The sequence below is a fragment of the Podarcis melisellensis genome (genome assembly GCF_964234715.1).
Source record: "Podarcis melisellensis genome assembly, chromosome: 8".
Lineage (NCBI taxonomy): Eukaryota > Metazoa > Chordata > Lepidosauria > Squamata > Lacertidae > Podarcis > Podarcis melisellensis.
In genome coordinates this window covers 70,875,989-70,893,558 of record NC_138540.1, presented here as the reverse complement: position 1 = coordinate 70,893,558, position 17,570 = coordinate 70,875,989, and the positions used below count along the sequence as shown (strand labels likewise).

At 47.5% G+C, this 17,570-nt stretch overlaps 1 protein-coding gene and 1 long non-coding RNA gene across 2 annotated transcripts in view; one reads left to right on the top strand and one right to left on the bottom strand.

The window, feature by feature from the left end:
• Nucleotides 1–1,991: 1,991 nt before the first annotated feature.
• Nucleotides 1,992–7,575, bottom strand: CITED4 (Cbp/p300 interacting transactivator with Glu/Asp rich carboxy-terminal domain 4). The gene is made up of 2 exons (XM_081922742.1): nucleotides 7,242–7,575; nucleotides 1,992–4,118 (listed from the first exon to the last, which is right to left on the bottom strand). The coding sequence occupies exon 2, from the start codon at nucleotides 4,103–4,105 to the stop codon at nucleotides 3,428–3,430; it is 678 nt and encodes a 225-aa protein (XP_081778868.1). The 5' UTR covers nucleotides 4,106–4,118; nucleotides 7,242–7,575; the 3' UTR covers nucleotides 1,992–3,427.
• Nucleotides 7,576–15,191: 7,616 nt separating this feature from the next.
• LOC309375402 overlaps nucleotides 15,192–17,570 on the top strand; it is a 93,731-nt gene continuing 91,352 nt past the window's right edge. Inside the window, exon 1 of the long non-coding RNA XR_014170909.1 lies at nucleotides 15,192–15,235. This is a non-coding gene — a long non-coding RNA (uncharacterized lncRNA). The remainder of the gene's footprint in view (nucleotides 15,236–17,570) is intronic.

Sequence of the window (17,570 nt, the reverse complement as noted above, 5' to 3'; positions counted from 1 at the left end):
TTATTACCCCACCTTTTCCTCTAAGGAGCTCAAGGTGGCGTACATCGTTTTCACCCCCCTCATTTAATCCCCACAACAACCTTGTGAGGTAGGTTAGGCTGGGAGGTGATGTCTGACCCGAAGCGGGAATTTAAACACTGGTCTCCCAGGTCCTAGGCCTGACACTCTAACCGCTACATAAAGGTAAAGGTACCCCTGACAGCTATGTCCAGTCGCGGACGACTCTGGGGTTGCGGCGCTTATTTCGCTTTACTGGCCGAGGGAGTCGGCGTACAGCTTCCGGGTCATGTGGCCAGCATGACTAAGCCGCTTCTGGCGAACCAGAGCAGCGCACGGAAACAGTACATAACACTGGCCAATATCAGGAGCCAATAGCATTTTTTACTGGAACTTCCAGGAAAACTTGTTTTATCTCCTGCTTGACCGCAGACCTATCCACTTTTAAAGAAACACAAACTTGTATTGTTTAATCACAGGTACACTGCGTAAAATCAGCAGTTTTGGACTATACATTAGAAGCTGTGTTCATTTTCATATGTTGCTTCATCTTTTTAGCACAGCTGTTTTTATTTTAATAAATGCTAGGCTTTTTAACATCTGCTTTCATTGGTTATTTTATGCAACCACTTGGAGGTTTTCATCAATAAATTAAATACATTTCACACACGCACAAAATATAGCTGTGCTGGCCCACAAGAGAGGGGGATGAATCCAAAATCTGAGTTTTGTGAGGATAATGTGGAGAGGGGCAGAGAGCCACCTTAAGTACCTCAGAGGGAAGGAGGGATATAAATGGAATTAAAACTATGCTCCTAGGAAAATACTTCATCAGAGGTCACCACTAGAGACACATGGAGTGTCCAGTTTTTGAGAAGTTGCAATAAGATCAAATTTTACAAGCATGGCAAAATGGCAGCACAGACAGGGGTACAGACAGGTCAGGATAAATTTTTAATTTGCAGTTCAATGTGAACGACCTAAAATCTACCCTGTTTCGCTCTGCTCTGAATTCTACATCTCTGCCCCATCTGCTTCTCCAGAAACTCTTCACCACAAAGTATTAAGGCAGCCATTTAACAAGGGCTTTGTAATCCAGGGCATATAGACACACAGGAATCAGCAAACCTGCTGAGGTAAGCAAGTCAACTCCTCACTAAACCATTATCACAGGAAGAAACTAAAATGCTAAATTTAATCAACAATTAGGTGGGTTTTATGGAGGGGCAGGTGGTACAACAGTAGGAATAAAGAACCGGCGCTGGATCGAGTTACTAGTTGTGTACATTGGCAAACCATGCAGGAACGCAGTTAACTGCTAGTTTATCTCCGTTTCCCTTTTACTCGAGGCACACCAACAAAACCTAAATTTAGTCTGGCCGCAAACGCCAAAATGTTGTTGACTCATCTTATTTAGATCAGAGAGACTACCCTGCCAGTTCTATATAGAAGACACACATTTGAAGCTGACAGCGGGAGGTATAAAGGTAATTTCAAAAGGCATCTTTAATATAACCCCCCGCCTTGCAACTCATGTGAAGTCATTGAATGTACTGGAAGCTGTCTTATACAAAGCCAGGACATTAGTCCACTGAGCCCAGCATTGTGTACACGGACTGGCAGCAGCTCTCCAGGCCAGCAGGCAGAGGTTCTTCCCAGCACCTGCTCCTTAGAGATCCTTCTTTAATGGGATCTGCCGTAACTGAACCTAGGATTTTCTGTGTATGCAAGTGAGGTGCTGAGCACACAGCCCCTCCTCTCGTTTCCAGACAAGAAACTCTCGCTTAGCTTTGCACATGTGCTGGTTGTCCGTTTCGTAGAGAAAATGGGACGACCCGGGGTTGTCCAAGAGACACATAAGCTCACCCAAGTCACTTTTTAGAAAAAAAGGCAGGAAACCCAGAGACTTTCAACCACTTCCAGGACCCACGCTGCATTTTCTAAACAGGGAGGTTTAAAAAGCAAGAGGCACGACCCAAACAAAACAGGTTGCATGTTGAGGTTTTAGCTTTTATTTTGGAAAAAAAAATCACCTGTACATTCTCACTTCATCGATCAACAATGATGTGCTACCATGTGCTTGCGACAAGAGGGGACAGTAGAAGCTCCAGAGGCCTGCCAACCTGAGCAGCAAACTTTCCAAAAGCCTTTGGAAACGAGACCGAGAAAGGAAACAAGCTGCTCAGCCGCAAACTTATTTTCCTCTTTTCCGAGAAACACAATTAAGAACTAAGAATTTACATTTGAGCCCCAGGAGGGAGGGAGATAGATAGATAGGGTGCTGGTTTTTGTTTTTTTTTCAGCCTTGCTCTCAGTTACTGATAGCAGAACAAAAACCCCATGGAAGTGTTGGAGGGGCGTGCATTCCCCAGCCTTTATTGTTAGCCCTTCCCAATAATCTCAGAAGGCAAATAAATCCGAGCCCTTCCAAATAAATAGGGACTAGAAACACACAAGTGATAAATAAGATTTTTTTTTTAAAAAAAGAATCAGTAATATACACAATTACAAGGATTTTATTTGGTTTCAGAGGCAGAGAAAGAAGAGCTCCGATGGCATCTTAAAAGCCCATGTTTGTAGTAGCTGGAAAAGGAAGTCAAAGGATCTTATAACCGATTGGTTAATCCCACTCTCCCCTGCACCGAACCCCAAAATGTCATCCGCTGAAGTTTCGCTTTCAAAACAAAACCAAAACAAGATGGAAGTAAAAAAGAACACAGAACAAAACACAACCTGAGGGCACTGATCTCTTCAAGTCAAGGAGAGAGACTGGTTGCTAATTCCACAGTACTGAGGAGCAATATAGAGATTGAGGCTTACAAGGAAGAGCAAGCCATTTAATTTTTAATTTTTTTACCTCCTGCCCACTCTTTCAGCGAAAGAATCGCTTAAAAATAAAAACCAGACACTGAATGTAGAGGGGCTTGCTAGACTTTCTTGACAAAGCCAAGAGCGGAGTGGATTCTCAGCAACTTGCCCCCCTTTGTAGTCCAAACTCAAGACGGTAGTTTTTTTTTTTGTTTTTGTTTTTTGCAGGGTGGGGGGAGAGAGAAGGCCAAGCAGGTGAAAAAAAAAGGCCATTTTGTTTTTCTTGAAATTCTGTAGCTGCCATAGGCACAACCCGAGGACACGACTCCATCTCTGCGCCTGCCGTCTCGTCTGCAAAAAACAACAACACAGACACCTTTCCGATTCCTCCCCCCTCCCCCTACACAAGAGGAGCACAACAGTGCAAAGCAAAAAAGAGGGGGGGGGAGGGGAAGCCTCCAAATGATTGTCCATTGTTACTTCCAGGAGGTGGGGGCAAGGGCAACCTGGGAAAGCCTGTAGATCTGTGCAGGGGGAAGATCAGGAAGTAGGGGTGTGTGGTGGTGGTGGTGGTGGAGATCAAGCCACAAAGAGAAGCGCCAGCTCCCACAGCAGAGCCACCTCAACAGCTGATGGCGCTGGTCTGCTGTTTGCTGACAAAGTCCGAGATGAAGTCAAACTCGTTCTGTCCCAGAAAGAGTTCGGGCAGCTCCTGAACCCGGTCCAAGCCGAGCTCCATGACCAGAGACGTCAAGACCTCTTCGTCGATGGGATCTGTGTCCATAACATTCAAGGTCAGGGCCGGAGAGGGCAGGTGCTGCATCCCCAGGTGCTGCCCGGGTCCCATCCTGTATTGCGGCACCCCTGCCCCAATGGGCCCGTTGCTCATGCCCATGAGGGGGTGGCCCTGGTATTGCGTGTTCAGTTTCTGCAAGTGCATGCTAGCCATGAGCTGCTGAGTGCCCACCGGTCCCAAATATTGTTGCTGTTGCTGCTGCTGCTGTTGTTGCTGCTGCTGCTGGTGTTGTTGTTGTTGTTGTTGCTGCTGCTGGCTCGGATTGCTGAACATCATGGCGCCTGGGACCTGGTGGTGCCCCATCTGTCCATTGATGCTGGGCCTCTGCCTCATGCCTCCGTCCAGGGCAGGGCCTCCGTACTGCATCATCTGGTGGTTGGCTGGGAGTGTCCTTAGCACGTGCTGCTGCTGCTGCGGAGGGCCTTGCATCCCGTTCATGCCTATCCGGTAGCCCTGCATCCCGTTCACCCCGTGGCTCATCGACATCATCATGTGGTCAGCCATCGTAAGCTGGGCACTGGAAGACAAAAGGAGGAGGGTCATGTACAAGGCAGCACAGGGTCCCGCCCCCCCCCAAAAACCATGCAGTGTTTGAAATTAGCCAGGCACATTTTGCAGCCTGGCCAACATCCGCTTGCAACCAAGTAAAGATGCTTGGAGCCAGGGCAGAGTCTGATATCTCTGCCACCTGGAAAGGTGCGTGCCCAGGGATCATACGACCACACGCTAACACGACATTCTGTAGGATTCTCTCAGTTGTTATCTTTTAAACCTGCCCAACTGGAATGAATTTCAGGAACCCCAAATGCTTTTTCTGTGCAGCCTGAGCAACAGCAATCACCGTTAAGAAAAAGAGGTCGGAATAGGCCGATATATGTGGACTGTCCCTGGATCAAGTGACTTTTCTTCTTCAAGTTCTCCAAATTATTAACCTAGCTCAAGGTTGTCCTCTGAACTAGCCAGATGTTCAACTGAGAATCAATCGCAGTCAGCCAGCCCATCATTTGAAAATTAAGACTTTAGAGCCGCCTCCCCAAAAATGGCGACTAGACATTCTGTTTTGGCGACTGTAACTGTGGTTTAAGGGGCCATTTGGCACCTAGCTTATATACCTGAATTTCTAACACTGCTGCCACGACATATGCAAGCCTGCTCCTGGGATAACAACACATAAGTCCAGAGTGGGATGGTCAAGGGCTTTTTTTGGCAGCCCCCAGCCTTGGTGCTTCCTTCCCAAAGCTGGTAAGCAAGGAAGTGGGCTTTGGAAAGGCGGTGTGAGGCTCTGACAGAGTCCCAGAGTATTCCCACCTCCTTCCCAAAGCCTCCTTAGCACTTTCCCACATTTGGGAAGGAGAGGGACCTTGCCAGAGCCTCGCACCGTACTCTTGCAGCCACTTGGTGTGAAAAGTTGGGCTGCCCCATTCTAGAGGGTATGGGGCTCCCAAGTGCTCCCTTCCCCTGCTCCAGAAGATATATTTTGTATACATCTTTTCGACAAGGTGTTTCATAGTGACACACACACACGGCTTCTGCACCATTCATCCTCTCAACCACCTTGCAAGGTAGGCTAGGCCAAGAACTCAGCGGAGAGGCAAACCTGGTTTGCGAGTTAACAGGTGCACATTGTTTCTCTAAAACAGTGTTTCCTAAACTTGGGTCGCTAGCCGTTTTCCCCCAAACTACAATTCCCATAATCCAGATTCACTGGTCTTACTAGCTCGGGATGATGGGAGTTGTAGTCCAAAAACAGATGGAGACTCAAGTTTGGGAAACACTGTTCTAAAGCCAGGGTGGAAAATGTGTGGCCCTCCCTGTATTCCTGCCCCCAAATTCTAAATCAGCCTCAGTCAGTATGGCCCAATGTCTAGGGCGATGGGAGCATTAAGTGTGGCAACATCCAGCTGGACGCAGGTTGTGCCCATCATGGCTAGGGCAACGGCCTAGAGCCAATGCACTGAAGGAAACTGTGCTTTGTGTGTGCGCGCATGCACATATAGAATTACAACCTCTCTCTTATCTACAGTGGCAGATGGCAGGGACTCCCCCTTCCCTAACAGGTCATGTGGTAGAGAGGCTTTGGGGGTGGAGGAAAAGTTTATAATGGGAGGCAGCTATAGTGTCCACTAAGGCAGAACTGTCCAACAGCCATGGCCAGCTGAGAAGGGGACACACATCCAAGGACACAAGAGACCACAAAGCCCTTCCTGGGCCAGGACAAATGCAACAGCCCATTTGTCACAACAGCCAACCAAATGCCTCCAAAAAGGCTGTTAAACACAGCCTGTTTAACACAACCCTCTCCTTGCTGCTGCTGCTCCCAAGGAACTGGCAGTTCTGAGATTCTGAACATGGAGGTTCCATATGGGTTGGAGTGGGGAACTGCAACATGATGTTGCAGCGTACGGTCCCCACCCAGCAAATAGTCACTGGGCACCACAGTCACCCTGGAGCAAAGGTTATGTAGTTCTGCCTAGGCCTCCCAGGGGGAGGAAAAGGAAAAGAAAGGTGTGGGGGGGGGGGGAACTCTTCTTCCCATGGCTTTTCCCCGCAAGGCTATCTAGTGCTTCAGGGACAATGGTGCTTAATAATGGGTGCTTAAGCTCACAGCATGCATCCCTTCTCCTTTCAATCCACAACTCTTAGGCTGAGGTTTTAAAATTCTGTTCTTCAAGTATGTAGAAACAAGTATCTTTATCTCTCTCCACCGATGCCCCCCCTTTACTTCCCAGCTGACATGCACTCAGCCAACAGGATCTGATTATCAGGATGCACTGCCCTATCCTAACAGACTGGCCAGGCATGCACTCATCCAACCCCCTTTTAAAAACAGATCTAAGCTGGTGGCCCTCTTAACCCAAGCCGAGGCTCCACGGCGCCCCCTAGAGGAGCGACAGGGGAACGACAATACTGCCCCCTAGCGCACGGGAGGATGAAGATCCGCCTAAGGACGCAGTAGGCAATGAAATCGAGGTTGGTTACCTCGCCACCTTCCCTAAGTCACCGATTTGTCATTCCTGCCCAACCCCGGGACACCTTAAGCAGCTTGCAAATACGAAAGCAGGCCGCTGGCAGCGAACAGAGCATTTATGCAGTGGGTTTTACATCCCGGATAAACGAAGGCGACCTTGTGCATGGAAATAAGAAGTCTGTTGCAACCTCCCCAACGCCGTCGGATCGCAGAACCCGGCGCTGGTAATACGCCCCGCAGAATGCAAGCAGCAGCGCGCCCGTTCCCTAACCCGCTTCCCACGGCCAACCCCCCTCCCCGCTTCCCTCTCTTTTTCTCTCCCTCCTCCTCCTCCCCTTTGCCGGCTCCAGGCAGCTCCCGCCCCGGCACATTCCGCCAGCACAAAGATCAGCACTTTGAACACAGAAGTTTAACCCTTCCCTGCCTGCTCCCGAGCAAAAGACAATGCCGCCGAAGGAGCGCTCCGCGCAAATGAGGACTCGGGCTGGTGCTGGGCTGGAAAGGAGAAGGAAAAAGCCCGTTTTCCTGGCTACCCCGACGAACGGCAGGCAATGCAAAATAAATAACAATAATAGTTTTCAGATCGTGGCCGTCTCTGCGGAGCCTCTCGAAGCCCAATGTCACCCTCCTTTCCCCGCCGTGGTTTCCTCGACTCCCTCCTCGGCTACATACCCCAAAGGCGGCGATCCGAAGGGAAGGCTGCAAACTCGCAAATGGCCCGGCTGAGAAAGTCAGCTCGGCAGGAGGAGGAAAGCGGCGGCGGCGGCGGCGGCTCCTCTTTCTTCCCTTCCTTACACGCGGCTGCTATTCCCACGAGCGAGCTGGCCAGCCTGCCCGCCGCGCTTGCAAAGGCACCTCCAGCCCGGCCGCATCAATTCCAAGCGGCGGGTCCTTCCTCCGGCGGCGGCGGCTGCTGCGGCTGCTCCTCCGCCTCCTCTTTCTCCGGCTCCCAGCCGAACCCTCGCAGGCGCCGCTGTGTGTATTTGCAAGTAGGTTAAACTTCAGCGTTTTTTAATATATATACATACACACAGAGAGAGGGAGAAGCCGGAGGGGGGCGGAGCCAAAGTCCCCGCCCCTGTGCCTCTGATTGGTCCAGCTCTCCCAAATGGCTCTTCTCCCCCCTCCCCAGCCTGGATGCTTTTTCCAAAGCGGCGAAGAGGGGGCCGAGGTGAAGAATCGCAGGGTCCCGCCTACCTGTTTTTGTTTCATCTCCGAAGAAGGAGGGATTGCAACACAATGGCGGGAGTTTGCAGCATATGCAAAGGCAGGAGGAGGAAAGGACGGGTGGGGGGGAAGCGTTGCCTGCCTGCCTGCCTGCCTGATTGCTTGCTTCCATCTGTCCATCTCTCCTCCTTCCCTCTCCAAACCGGCTCGCCTAACAACCCTCTTTGCCGGCGCTCATCTTGCACACGATGGCGTGCGCGCACGTAACGTGTGTATGCATGCAAACAAACACGAGGACAGAGGGAGAGAGTGGAAAGCGGGGGGTGGCAAGGAGAGAATCCTTGCAGCCTTTGCTCTCCCCTGGCGATTGGCGAAGCGTGAGCGGGTGAGAGGGCGCAGAGGATGGCTGCCGGCCAAGATATTGCGAGGCGCATTGTTTATTATCAACTCCCGGGCCCCGGTGGGGAGCGCATTCCTCGCCCTGACCTGCCTTTTGTTATGCAAATACAGAGGGGATGTTAATCGGCTGCCACGCGGTTGGAAAGAGGTGGCCCTCGCGAATGGCTCAATTAACCACAGGGCGCTGGACGGGGAGGAGAGGGTGGCGCAATACGGCGCGTTCCCGCTGGTCGCGCGCGCGGTGCCTTCCTCCTCCTCCTGCTGCTGCTAATTTCCCAAGCGTTTTCCAAGAAAAGCGAGGGAACTTTTTTGTTTTTAATGGCATCTGAGTGACTCGTCCCCTGAATTGCTGTTTGGGGTTTTTTTGCGCACCCCACTTTGCTTTTCATTCTTACGCGTCAACTCTGTTAACACCTGAAAGGATAACAAAGGAACTTCAAAGGGAATCTGCAGTGAGAAGCTGCTGCCCGAGAACTTATCAAGAAATTCAATTCCTTTCGTTTGGGCCTGAATACAGACAATGGTTTCCCACCTTAGATGCTGATTGACTCAGCATTTCTGAAGGTGTAAAGGGCCATTGCATATTTTGCATACATTCAAACTCTAATTGAATTGTTCCAGCTTGCCCCCCCCCCATTCCAATTGCCATATAACTTCTACCATTTCCTCCTTATATTGCTCTTGTTGTGCCTATCACCAGGGCCTGCTTGTTAGAAGTGGGTCACGCCCCTACTGGTTGCCTTATGCATTCGTTCGATTGGACATAGTGGAAAGACACACCTACTCCTTATCTGTTCCATTGCTTGACCTTTTGGCTTCACTTTCCAAAGCCCGCCTCCAGTTTTGTGTCTCTTTGCTCAGGGCATATGTACCTGACACACTTAATCGACTACTTACTGAAGCAACAAATGAGACTTTGGCCTACATGTTTGTGTGATGAAAACAGCCTAATCTCAGAATGGTTGCAGTATCAATTTGCTAGATCTCGAAGAGTAGGATTTCTCTCTCTTACCTAGGGTTGGAATATCTGGAGGGGGTTTCCCTTTGGGGCAAAATCCAGGACAAAATTCACCTTTCAAAAACTAGGCTAAAACCAAGGATTCTTATGGTATCACTGTACATTTGTTTGGTTGGAGTTTGTATTCATTTTACCTTTTCATATTGCTAAGACAAAGCTAATCCTACGAATTGCATTACTAGAACATCTAGGACCAGGGTAAAACTGTTCAAAATTATTATTTTTGCTGCTGCTACTGCCAGAAGTGCGATGTTTACATTAACAATATTGAAGTGTACATTTACAATATTGAAATGTTGTTTTCTACACTGTGTTGTTTGTTGCTTTTTTGCTGCTACTACTATTTTGCTACCACTGTTACGAAATAGTGCTTTACAAAATATTTCTATTGAGAAATATAGTGTAACTGAACCACTGCATTGTTGTAAGGCTCTTTAAACTGCTCCCAGATTTTGGAATTCCCTTCCTAGAGAGGCTAGACCGGCTCCTTCCTTGCTGTCCTTCTGCTGGCAGGTGAAGACTATTTTATTCTGAAAAGCTTTTGGGAACTTTTTTTTTAAAGGAAAATGCTTTGAATAGTGCTTTGCTGTTTTTACTGTCTGTATTTTAATAGATTTGGTTTTATAATTTTTATATAGTTTAATTACTATTACCTTACAAGAAAGGAGATTCTGACTAAACACAAGAAATAACTTTCTGAGTGTAAGAGCTGTTTGACAGTGGCATGGACTCTCTCCGAAGGTGGGGACTCCCCCTTTATTGGGGGATTTTAAGCAGCGGTTGGGTAGCCATCAGTCATGGATGCTTTAGTTCAGTGGTGTCCAAACTTTTTTCAAAGACGGCCAGATTTGATGACGTGAAGAGCTGTGGGGGCCGACCAAAGGGCCAACCAAAGTTGTTGACCTATTTTAGGGTTGGAGTTGTTGAGCATCTTTTAGGATTGAAGTTATTGAGGGTTTTTTAAAGGGTTTTACCTCAGGAAATAAACTGCCACAGGGGCCGGATTAAATCGACCGGCGAGCCGGATTAGGCCCCCGAAACAGACTTTAGATATGCCTGCTTTAGCTGAAATCCCTGCATTGTTGTCCCTCAGTGTCCCTCTCTCAACTCTACAATTCTAAGATTCTATGATCCTGTATATGGTTTTTAGCTTTCTGTATGTTATCCGTGTTGTTTTTATTTCTGTAAGCTGCCTTGAGTCCTGGTGTGAGAAAAAGGCTGGTTATAAATAAACACAATAATAATGATACTTTCTTGAGGAAAGGCTGCATACAAATAAACACAATGATGATGCTATGGTTGGGAAGCACTGAGAAGTATGCCTTTCCCATCCTTGTGCAAAAGACCTCCACTTTTAGACGTGAGGCCTCTGCTTTTGGGTAGCAGGGAAATGGAGCAGATGAGAATCTTCTGTTCCTCTTTCTCAGGTATACAAAAATAGCATGTGATGCGGACCTGCTGCCACTTCCTTGGAGTTAAGTGGCTTGGGAAAGCACACACCAAAGATTGACTTCAATTCTGCTCTGTTTGGCCCAGGAACTTTGTTCTAGCAGTTGGCCTCTTCCTCCTGCTGTTTTCAGGCCTGGTGCCACACAGCACAGCATCCTTGAGCAGCTACCAGCTCCAGCGCTGTGGCACGGCCCAATGCTGATGTCTGATTGGTGCTGGCTGGGTGGCCGGCTCCACTTCCCACAATGCACCATTGTTCTGGGGGCATTGTGGGAAATTAAAATGGCTGCCCACCACCCATTGTGGGGTTGGCAGTTATCATTTATGTTTCCCATAATGCCCCTGATGTGGCATGGCTCCAGGGCATTATGGGAAATTTAGATAGCCCCTTGCTGTCTGCCATTGATGAGAATGCTGTCACCGCAAGGTGAACCCACTGATGTAGAAGAGGACCCACTTTTCCAAAGGTCTACTTCAAACTTGGAGCCAGCCTGGATTATACTTCTTATTGGGTCTCTTTTACCTACCTCACAAGGTTGTTGTGAGGATAAAATGGAGGGGAACCATCTTGAGGTCCATAGTGATAGGCTCAGTGAAAAATACATCAATAAATACACCATGCCCCCCCCAATCCTGGGATTTGAAGTTTACCCCTCACAGAGCTACAGTTCCCAGGAGTCTTAGCAAATTGGAGTTATTGGGGGACGCGTCACTTGATTTAAATATGCTTTAAATGTATTGTATGGATGTAACCATAGATGGTGCTTGAATTCCCCCAAAGAATCCTGGGAACTGTCATTTGTTAAGGGTGCAGGGAATTGTAACTTTGTGGGTGGCAAATCGTAGTTCCCAGGGCTTTTTGAGAGAAGCCGTGTGCTTTCTTTCGGTGTATGATGTGAACGCAGCCAATAACTGATGGATAAAAGTGGTATGTCCCTGGAAAAACAAACCACACATCTCCACCTTTACTTGACAGAACAGAGGGATTGGACCCACCCTTTAAAACAAAAATGGTTAAAACAAAATTGATAGGGGATCATGGGAGAATTTCATAGGGGCTGGTGAAAATGAGAAGTCTTGATTTGATCCCTGTTCATGTTGCATACAAATAACCTTGTGAGCAATGAGGGGTCTTATCCAACTCAGCCAAAAGTGGGTGCTTTATATCCAAAATACAAAATGTTTCATTTTATTTACACCTCTTCTTTGCATTGTGGATTTATTCGTGGGGCAGAACAAGTTTGACTTCATCTCAGATTTTGGCACCAGGACGGCTGGCAAAGGAAAGGGAATTTGCGCAATGCAATTAGAAATGAGACGCGGGCTCTGTTGTGATGAGGCAATGTGCAGAAGTGATGAAGGTTGGGAAAAATAATCCCAACTTCCCCTGTGGATGCAGAGATTGCTGGAGTCTTAATGGCTGCTACCACTCAGGGAATAGATTCTGGAGTCATTGTGGATTCACTCACTGGAAAACAAACAGCAGTGCAACGTAAACAGAAGGTTAGGAATGATTCATAGTTCAGTATGCTGTTGTCTGATGATTTCAGTGAATGAGGGCCCTTTCGGACGCAATGCTTCTCATATCTGGAAGCCTTCAGTCCAGGGATGGGAATTCTGTAGCTCTCCAGATATTCTTCAACTCCATCTCCCATTAGCCCCGGCCAGCATGGTCAACAGTCCAGGATGATGGGAGTTGTAGTCCAGCAACACCTTCGTTGCCACAGATTCCCCCACCCCTGCTTTAGCCAGTTTATTGCAATACGTTGAATGTTGGACTTAGAGCAGGGAGACATGGGTTCAAGTCCCCACTTATCCTAGAAGTGCCCTCGATAAACTTGGGTCTGTCAGTATCGTTCAACATATCCTACTAATAATATGTAATCATACCTGATTGCTCATTCATGTGTAGATAAATAAGTTGAAGCGCAGGGCTGGAAGATTCTTGCTTTCACTAACTAACTAACTCAGAGGAGCTGAGTTCCAGATGGAGGTATGTCTGATCACAATATGCCAGTCAGCCATGTAGCTCACTGGGTGATCTTGGGCCAGCCTAACCTACCTCCCAGGGTTGTTGGGAGCATAAAATGGGGGGGGGGATGTAATAATCAATTTATTAATCAGGCAGTTTCTGTTCCATTGCAAATAGCTCTTACTGTTAGGATGTTTTGCCTAATGTTTAGCAGAAACCCGCTTCCCTGGAATTTCCTCTCATCAGTACTTTGCCTTCTGGAAAAACAGGGAACAAATCTCCTTCATCAGCCTTCTGTGTGTAGCAGGCATGCATGGGGGAAGGAACATATGGTAGCTTAGTGGCAGAGTAGCTGCCTTGCAAGCGGAAAGTCTCAGTTTCAATCCTGGTATCTCCAGGTTGGGTCAGGAATTCACCTGCCTGAAACCCTGGAAAACCCCATCCGCTCCACTCCCCATCACGGAGCACTTGAAAATTGCTGACAGTCTTGGAGGACCACCAAATGGTTTTCTTGCCTGTTGTCGCAATTGTTCTGTGCTGTGTTAGATGCTACATGGTTTCTAAGAATATTTGTATTGTTTCTTCCGTTGCACATATAACACTACAACTGAATTTTAGGGAACATAAATTGTAATGCAATAAAGCACGCTATCTAGCTCAAATATTTCTTTATTGTGATTGAATAAAATGCATGCACCCCTTTTAAATCTCGGTACGCCAAAGAGCAAGAGATTTACTATTCCAAAAGGTGAACATTCCACAAAAGTGGCCCAGTATTTTCCTACAGGCAGTGGGGATGGGCAGCTACAGCTACAGCCCCTGCCCTGACCTCACAATATTTCAGCCCTTGCCATTTTTCTAAAACAGTGTTGCTGCTCTCATGGCCAGGGATTTTTTTTACAAGGCATCCCTTCATGGCCTCAGCCCTCCATCGTTCTTCTACCCTCTTATTTACCCCTCATTTCCTTGTGTTTACAGTGTGTGATATATTTCAACACTCCCTGTGGACCAGTTACAATGCTACTTTCCCCATGTTTCACCCACAGGGAACGTGGTTGCATGAGTAGAGTATGAGGTCACATTCCACCCCCAGGGGATATATATTTATAGATTAGTTTCTGGGCCATGTGGTTTCCTCCCCTCTCTCTCCCCCCCCCCCCAGCTCCAAAATCAGCAGGTTCTTGCTTCAGCCTTTCTTCTTCACCGCCAAGGCAAACTCTCTTTCTTCTCTACATCCCTAGTACTGTTTAACACAGGATCTCTTTCCTGAACGAGTACAAGGGGGAAAAGCCACACTCATGCAGCCTTCTTACTTGTGAACATCACGCATGGGTCCATTCAGCCATGTCTTCGTAGAAACTGATTTAATAACAAACAAGAGCTGATACCTACCCCTTTGCTAGCATTGCTGGGGATACGGAGTGGGACAAATGAAGATGGATGGGATAAAGTATTGATTCTGTATTTATCGTTAGCTGCCGGGTGCCAATTGTTAAGAAGGTGGAAATATTTATGGGGACAAATAAGGATTTATGGTATAGTCAAAATGGCCTATAACTGTTGCTCAGAAATCAAGGTGTAGTAAGTCACACTTAGAAAAAAACCCCCACTGAAATCCATGGGAAATTACCATGATTAACTCAGTCAACTGATTTCGCCAGGTCTACTGTTTTTTGTAGGGTTTTGCTGCGGCAGAAAGTTCCCCTGAAGAATTCATTGGCAGGATTGAACTCCCTGCCCATCAGCTGGTGGGTGGCAGGTTCAATCCTGCATTTTGCAGGGTTTGGCTGCACCAGTGACTTCCCCACAGGGAACAAAGGGAGCCAAACAGGATTGAACCCCCCAGCCAAATGCTGATGGACACAGAGTTTATTCCTGTTTTCTCACTGATTGGCTGTGCAACTCACATCTCTATCTGCTCCTAAAGCTAATATCAGGTGTGGGGAAGGTGGGCATGGGGTTCCTCACCCCTGCTCTGCTCTACACTTGGCCTGGATCCAATTTTATGTGCTACAACATGCTAGATTTTGGCGAATTTCCTTAAAAATAGCTCCAAAACTGTAAGAAAAGCTCAACAACTTTGGTATAAAAATACCAAAACACCACCCAATTTTGAGGCAACTGATGAACACAGCTATGTTACCATATATTTATTTAAAATATTTGTAGGCTATGTTTAGGAGCATACCCTTTCAAGATGGCTTCCAATAAAAATCACCGATGTACACTATATTCACAAATAAAATGATAACAAACTAGGATCTAATAAGACAGACAGCTGCCCCAAGGATGCCTGGCCAAAAGTCCCTTCAGAATGTGACCAAGCTCAATAGCAGCAGAGTCCAAATAAAGAAATGCTTTTAGGAAAAAGCTAGTGGAAACAGGAGAGTTTTCAGATCTTTCCCCCCCGAATGCAATAAGTAACAAAATAAAATAAAGATTGGGGATCCAGTACTGAGCAGGAGGTTGGACCAGGTGTCATCCAGAGTATGCTTCCAAGCAGGCAGCTGCCATTTCTCCATAGTCAATTAACAATTAACTTCTTTAAAACCATTCCGCTTGGAATGTAAACATGTCAGGTGATTTATACTTAGGTTTTTACTGTTTTGTGCATTGACTTAATGATCGCCCTGCAGTGTATTTTTGCGTGTTTACTCAGAGGTAAGACAACTCCCTGACAAGTATGCTTTGAATTGTAGGCTCCATCATCCTAGTGTTTTTGACTGTAGGCCTAAGTCAAGAGACAGTTTGGGGGAACGGACTCCATAGTAGCCGCCCATTATCAGCCACAAGAAAAGGGCAGTGGGGATGTCTTTCCACTTGGATTAGATCCTGCACAACTCTCAGGAGCTAGAGACTGCTGACCTTCAACACATTTGGGAGGATTCCTTCTGTTTACACAGGGCCTGCCCCAGCAGGCGGTTGGGTTGGGTGCTCAGGGGCTGTGCTCAGAAGGAGGGGTTTTGGCTTTTCAAACAGGCGATGACTAAGTCAATTAATTGTTTAATTATGTAATGATTGTTTGTAACTTTGGAACTGTCAGCGTGCACTTGCCAAATCCAGCGTGTGCAGCTCTGTTATGTATACTGCGGAGGGAGTACATGTGCGCACACACCCATGGATGCAAATCCATGCACGCCCCTGACCATGGAAGTGATAGAGATTGCGCAGCTGAGCTTACTTCTGCACATTGAATCGGCCCCATAGGCGCCGACTCCATGGGGCCTGAGGGGGCCCGAGCCCCCTCAAAAATTCGTTTGGGGAGGCTCCGCCCCCCCCAATAATTTAAGAAAATTATTAGTTATATTATGCTTTGTAAAATCACAAAATTATGTTGGTATTTTTTATTTTCCTTGTTTGACGATAGTTACCTTTTAAAATACATTCAGTAATGAGTTAAAACAAAGCCACTCCCGAGCTAGAGAGGGGGTGGGGTTGCGGGCTCTCGACCCATCAACAATCTCGCGGGGCTGGCGTCAACCCCGCAAGAAGCGGGGATTCCCCCTAGCTCATTAATATTCACCGCCCATCGGCTGCCGCAAAGGGCGGGCCCTCACAGGTTCACTTAAGGTCGGGGCAGCCCGGGGCTCGCCCCTTTCGTTCCCCCAGCAGCAGCGGTTTGGAGGTCTTGGGCCCCCCAATATTTTTTATAAGTCGGTATGGGCCCCCGCCCCCCCAATATTTTTTATAAGTCGGCGCCCCTGATCGGCCCTGCAAAGCTGTGTCTTTGGCCCCATTTGCACTATGTATTTAAAACAGTAACATACTACTTTAAACAACTATAGCAGGGGTCAGCAAACTTTTTCAGCAGGGGGCCGGTCCACTGTCCCTCAGACCTTGTGGGGGGGGGCTGGACTATATTTTGAAAAATTAAATAAATAAATGAACAAATTCCTATGCCCCACAAATAACCCAGAGATGCATTTTAAATAAAAGCACAAATTCTACTCATGTAAATACATGCTGATTCCTGGACCGTTCATGGGCTGGATTTAAAAGGTGATTGGGCAGGATCCGGCCCCTGGGCCTTAATTTGCCTCCCCATGAACTATACTATAGCATCTCTCAAAGAATATAATCCTGGGAACTGCTGTTTGTTAAGGGTGCTGAGAGCTGTTGGGAGAACCCTATTCCCCCCAAGGAACGGTTTAACAGCCAATCTTTCTTCCCAGGGAACTCTGGGAATCGCAGCTCTATGAGAAGGATAGAGTTCTCTCAATAACTCTCAAGATACAGTGCCCAGGATTCTTTGGGGGAAAGCCAAGTGGTATGGTGCCATTTTAAATGTGTAGTGTAGATGGGGTCTTAACAAGAGACTTACTTCTTTTGCAAGAGATGCTTAAAAGTCAAAATGAGTGTGCCGTGTTGCATCTGTCCTGGAAGAGTATTCCACGGCATGGGACTGGCATGATATTAGGTGCCTGACTTGTAGTTGAGGCCAGCTGGGCCTCTGTAACTGGTGGCAGTTCCTCCTCAGACTGAGCTGGAAGGTATCCTGGACCCAAGTGATTCAGGGAATTGTGAACAAAAACAAGAGCTGTGAACCTAGCCAGTTCAGATGCTCTAGCAGAGGCAGAGCCATAGCTAGGTGATCTTGCGCCCCTGGCAGAACCGTCCAGATTGCGCCCCCTTGCCACGGACAAATTAGCTCTTCTTTCCACCTCTCCTCCAACCCCTCCTCCACCCATTCAATTCACCCTCTATTTAAAACCATTTCCCATGAGGCAATAATCAATATTTATATTTATGGACATATTTTTAGCTGATTTTGTGCCTGATTTTTGATTTTTGGCAGGGGGCTGATTTTTGGCAGGGGCCCACCTCATCACCCCCTAACTATGGCCCTGAGCAGAGGTGTCATATGCTATATGTTTCCGAGTACAATTCAAAGTATTGGTGCTGACCCTTAAAGCACTAAACGGCCTCGGCCCAGTATACTTGAAGGAGCGTCTCCACCCCCATTGTTCTGCCCGTACACTGAGGTCCAGCGCCGAGG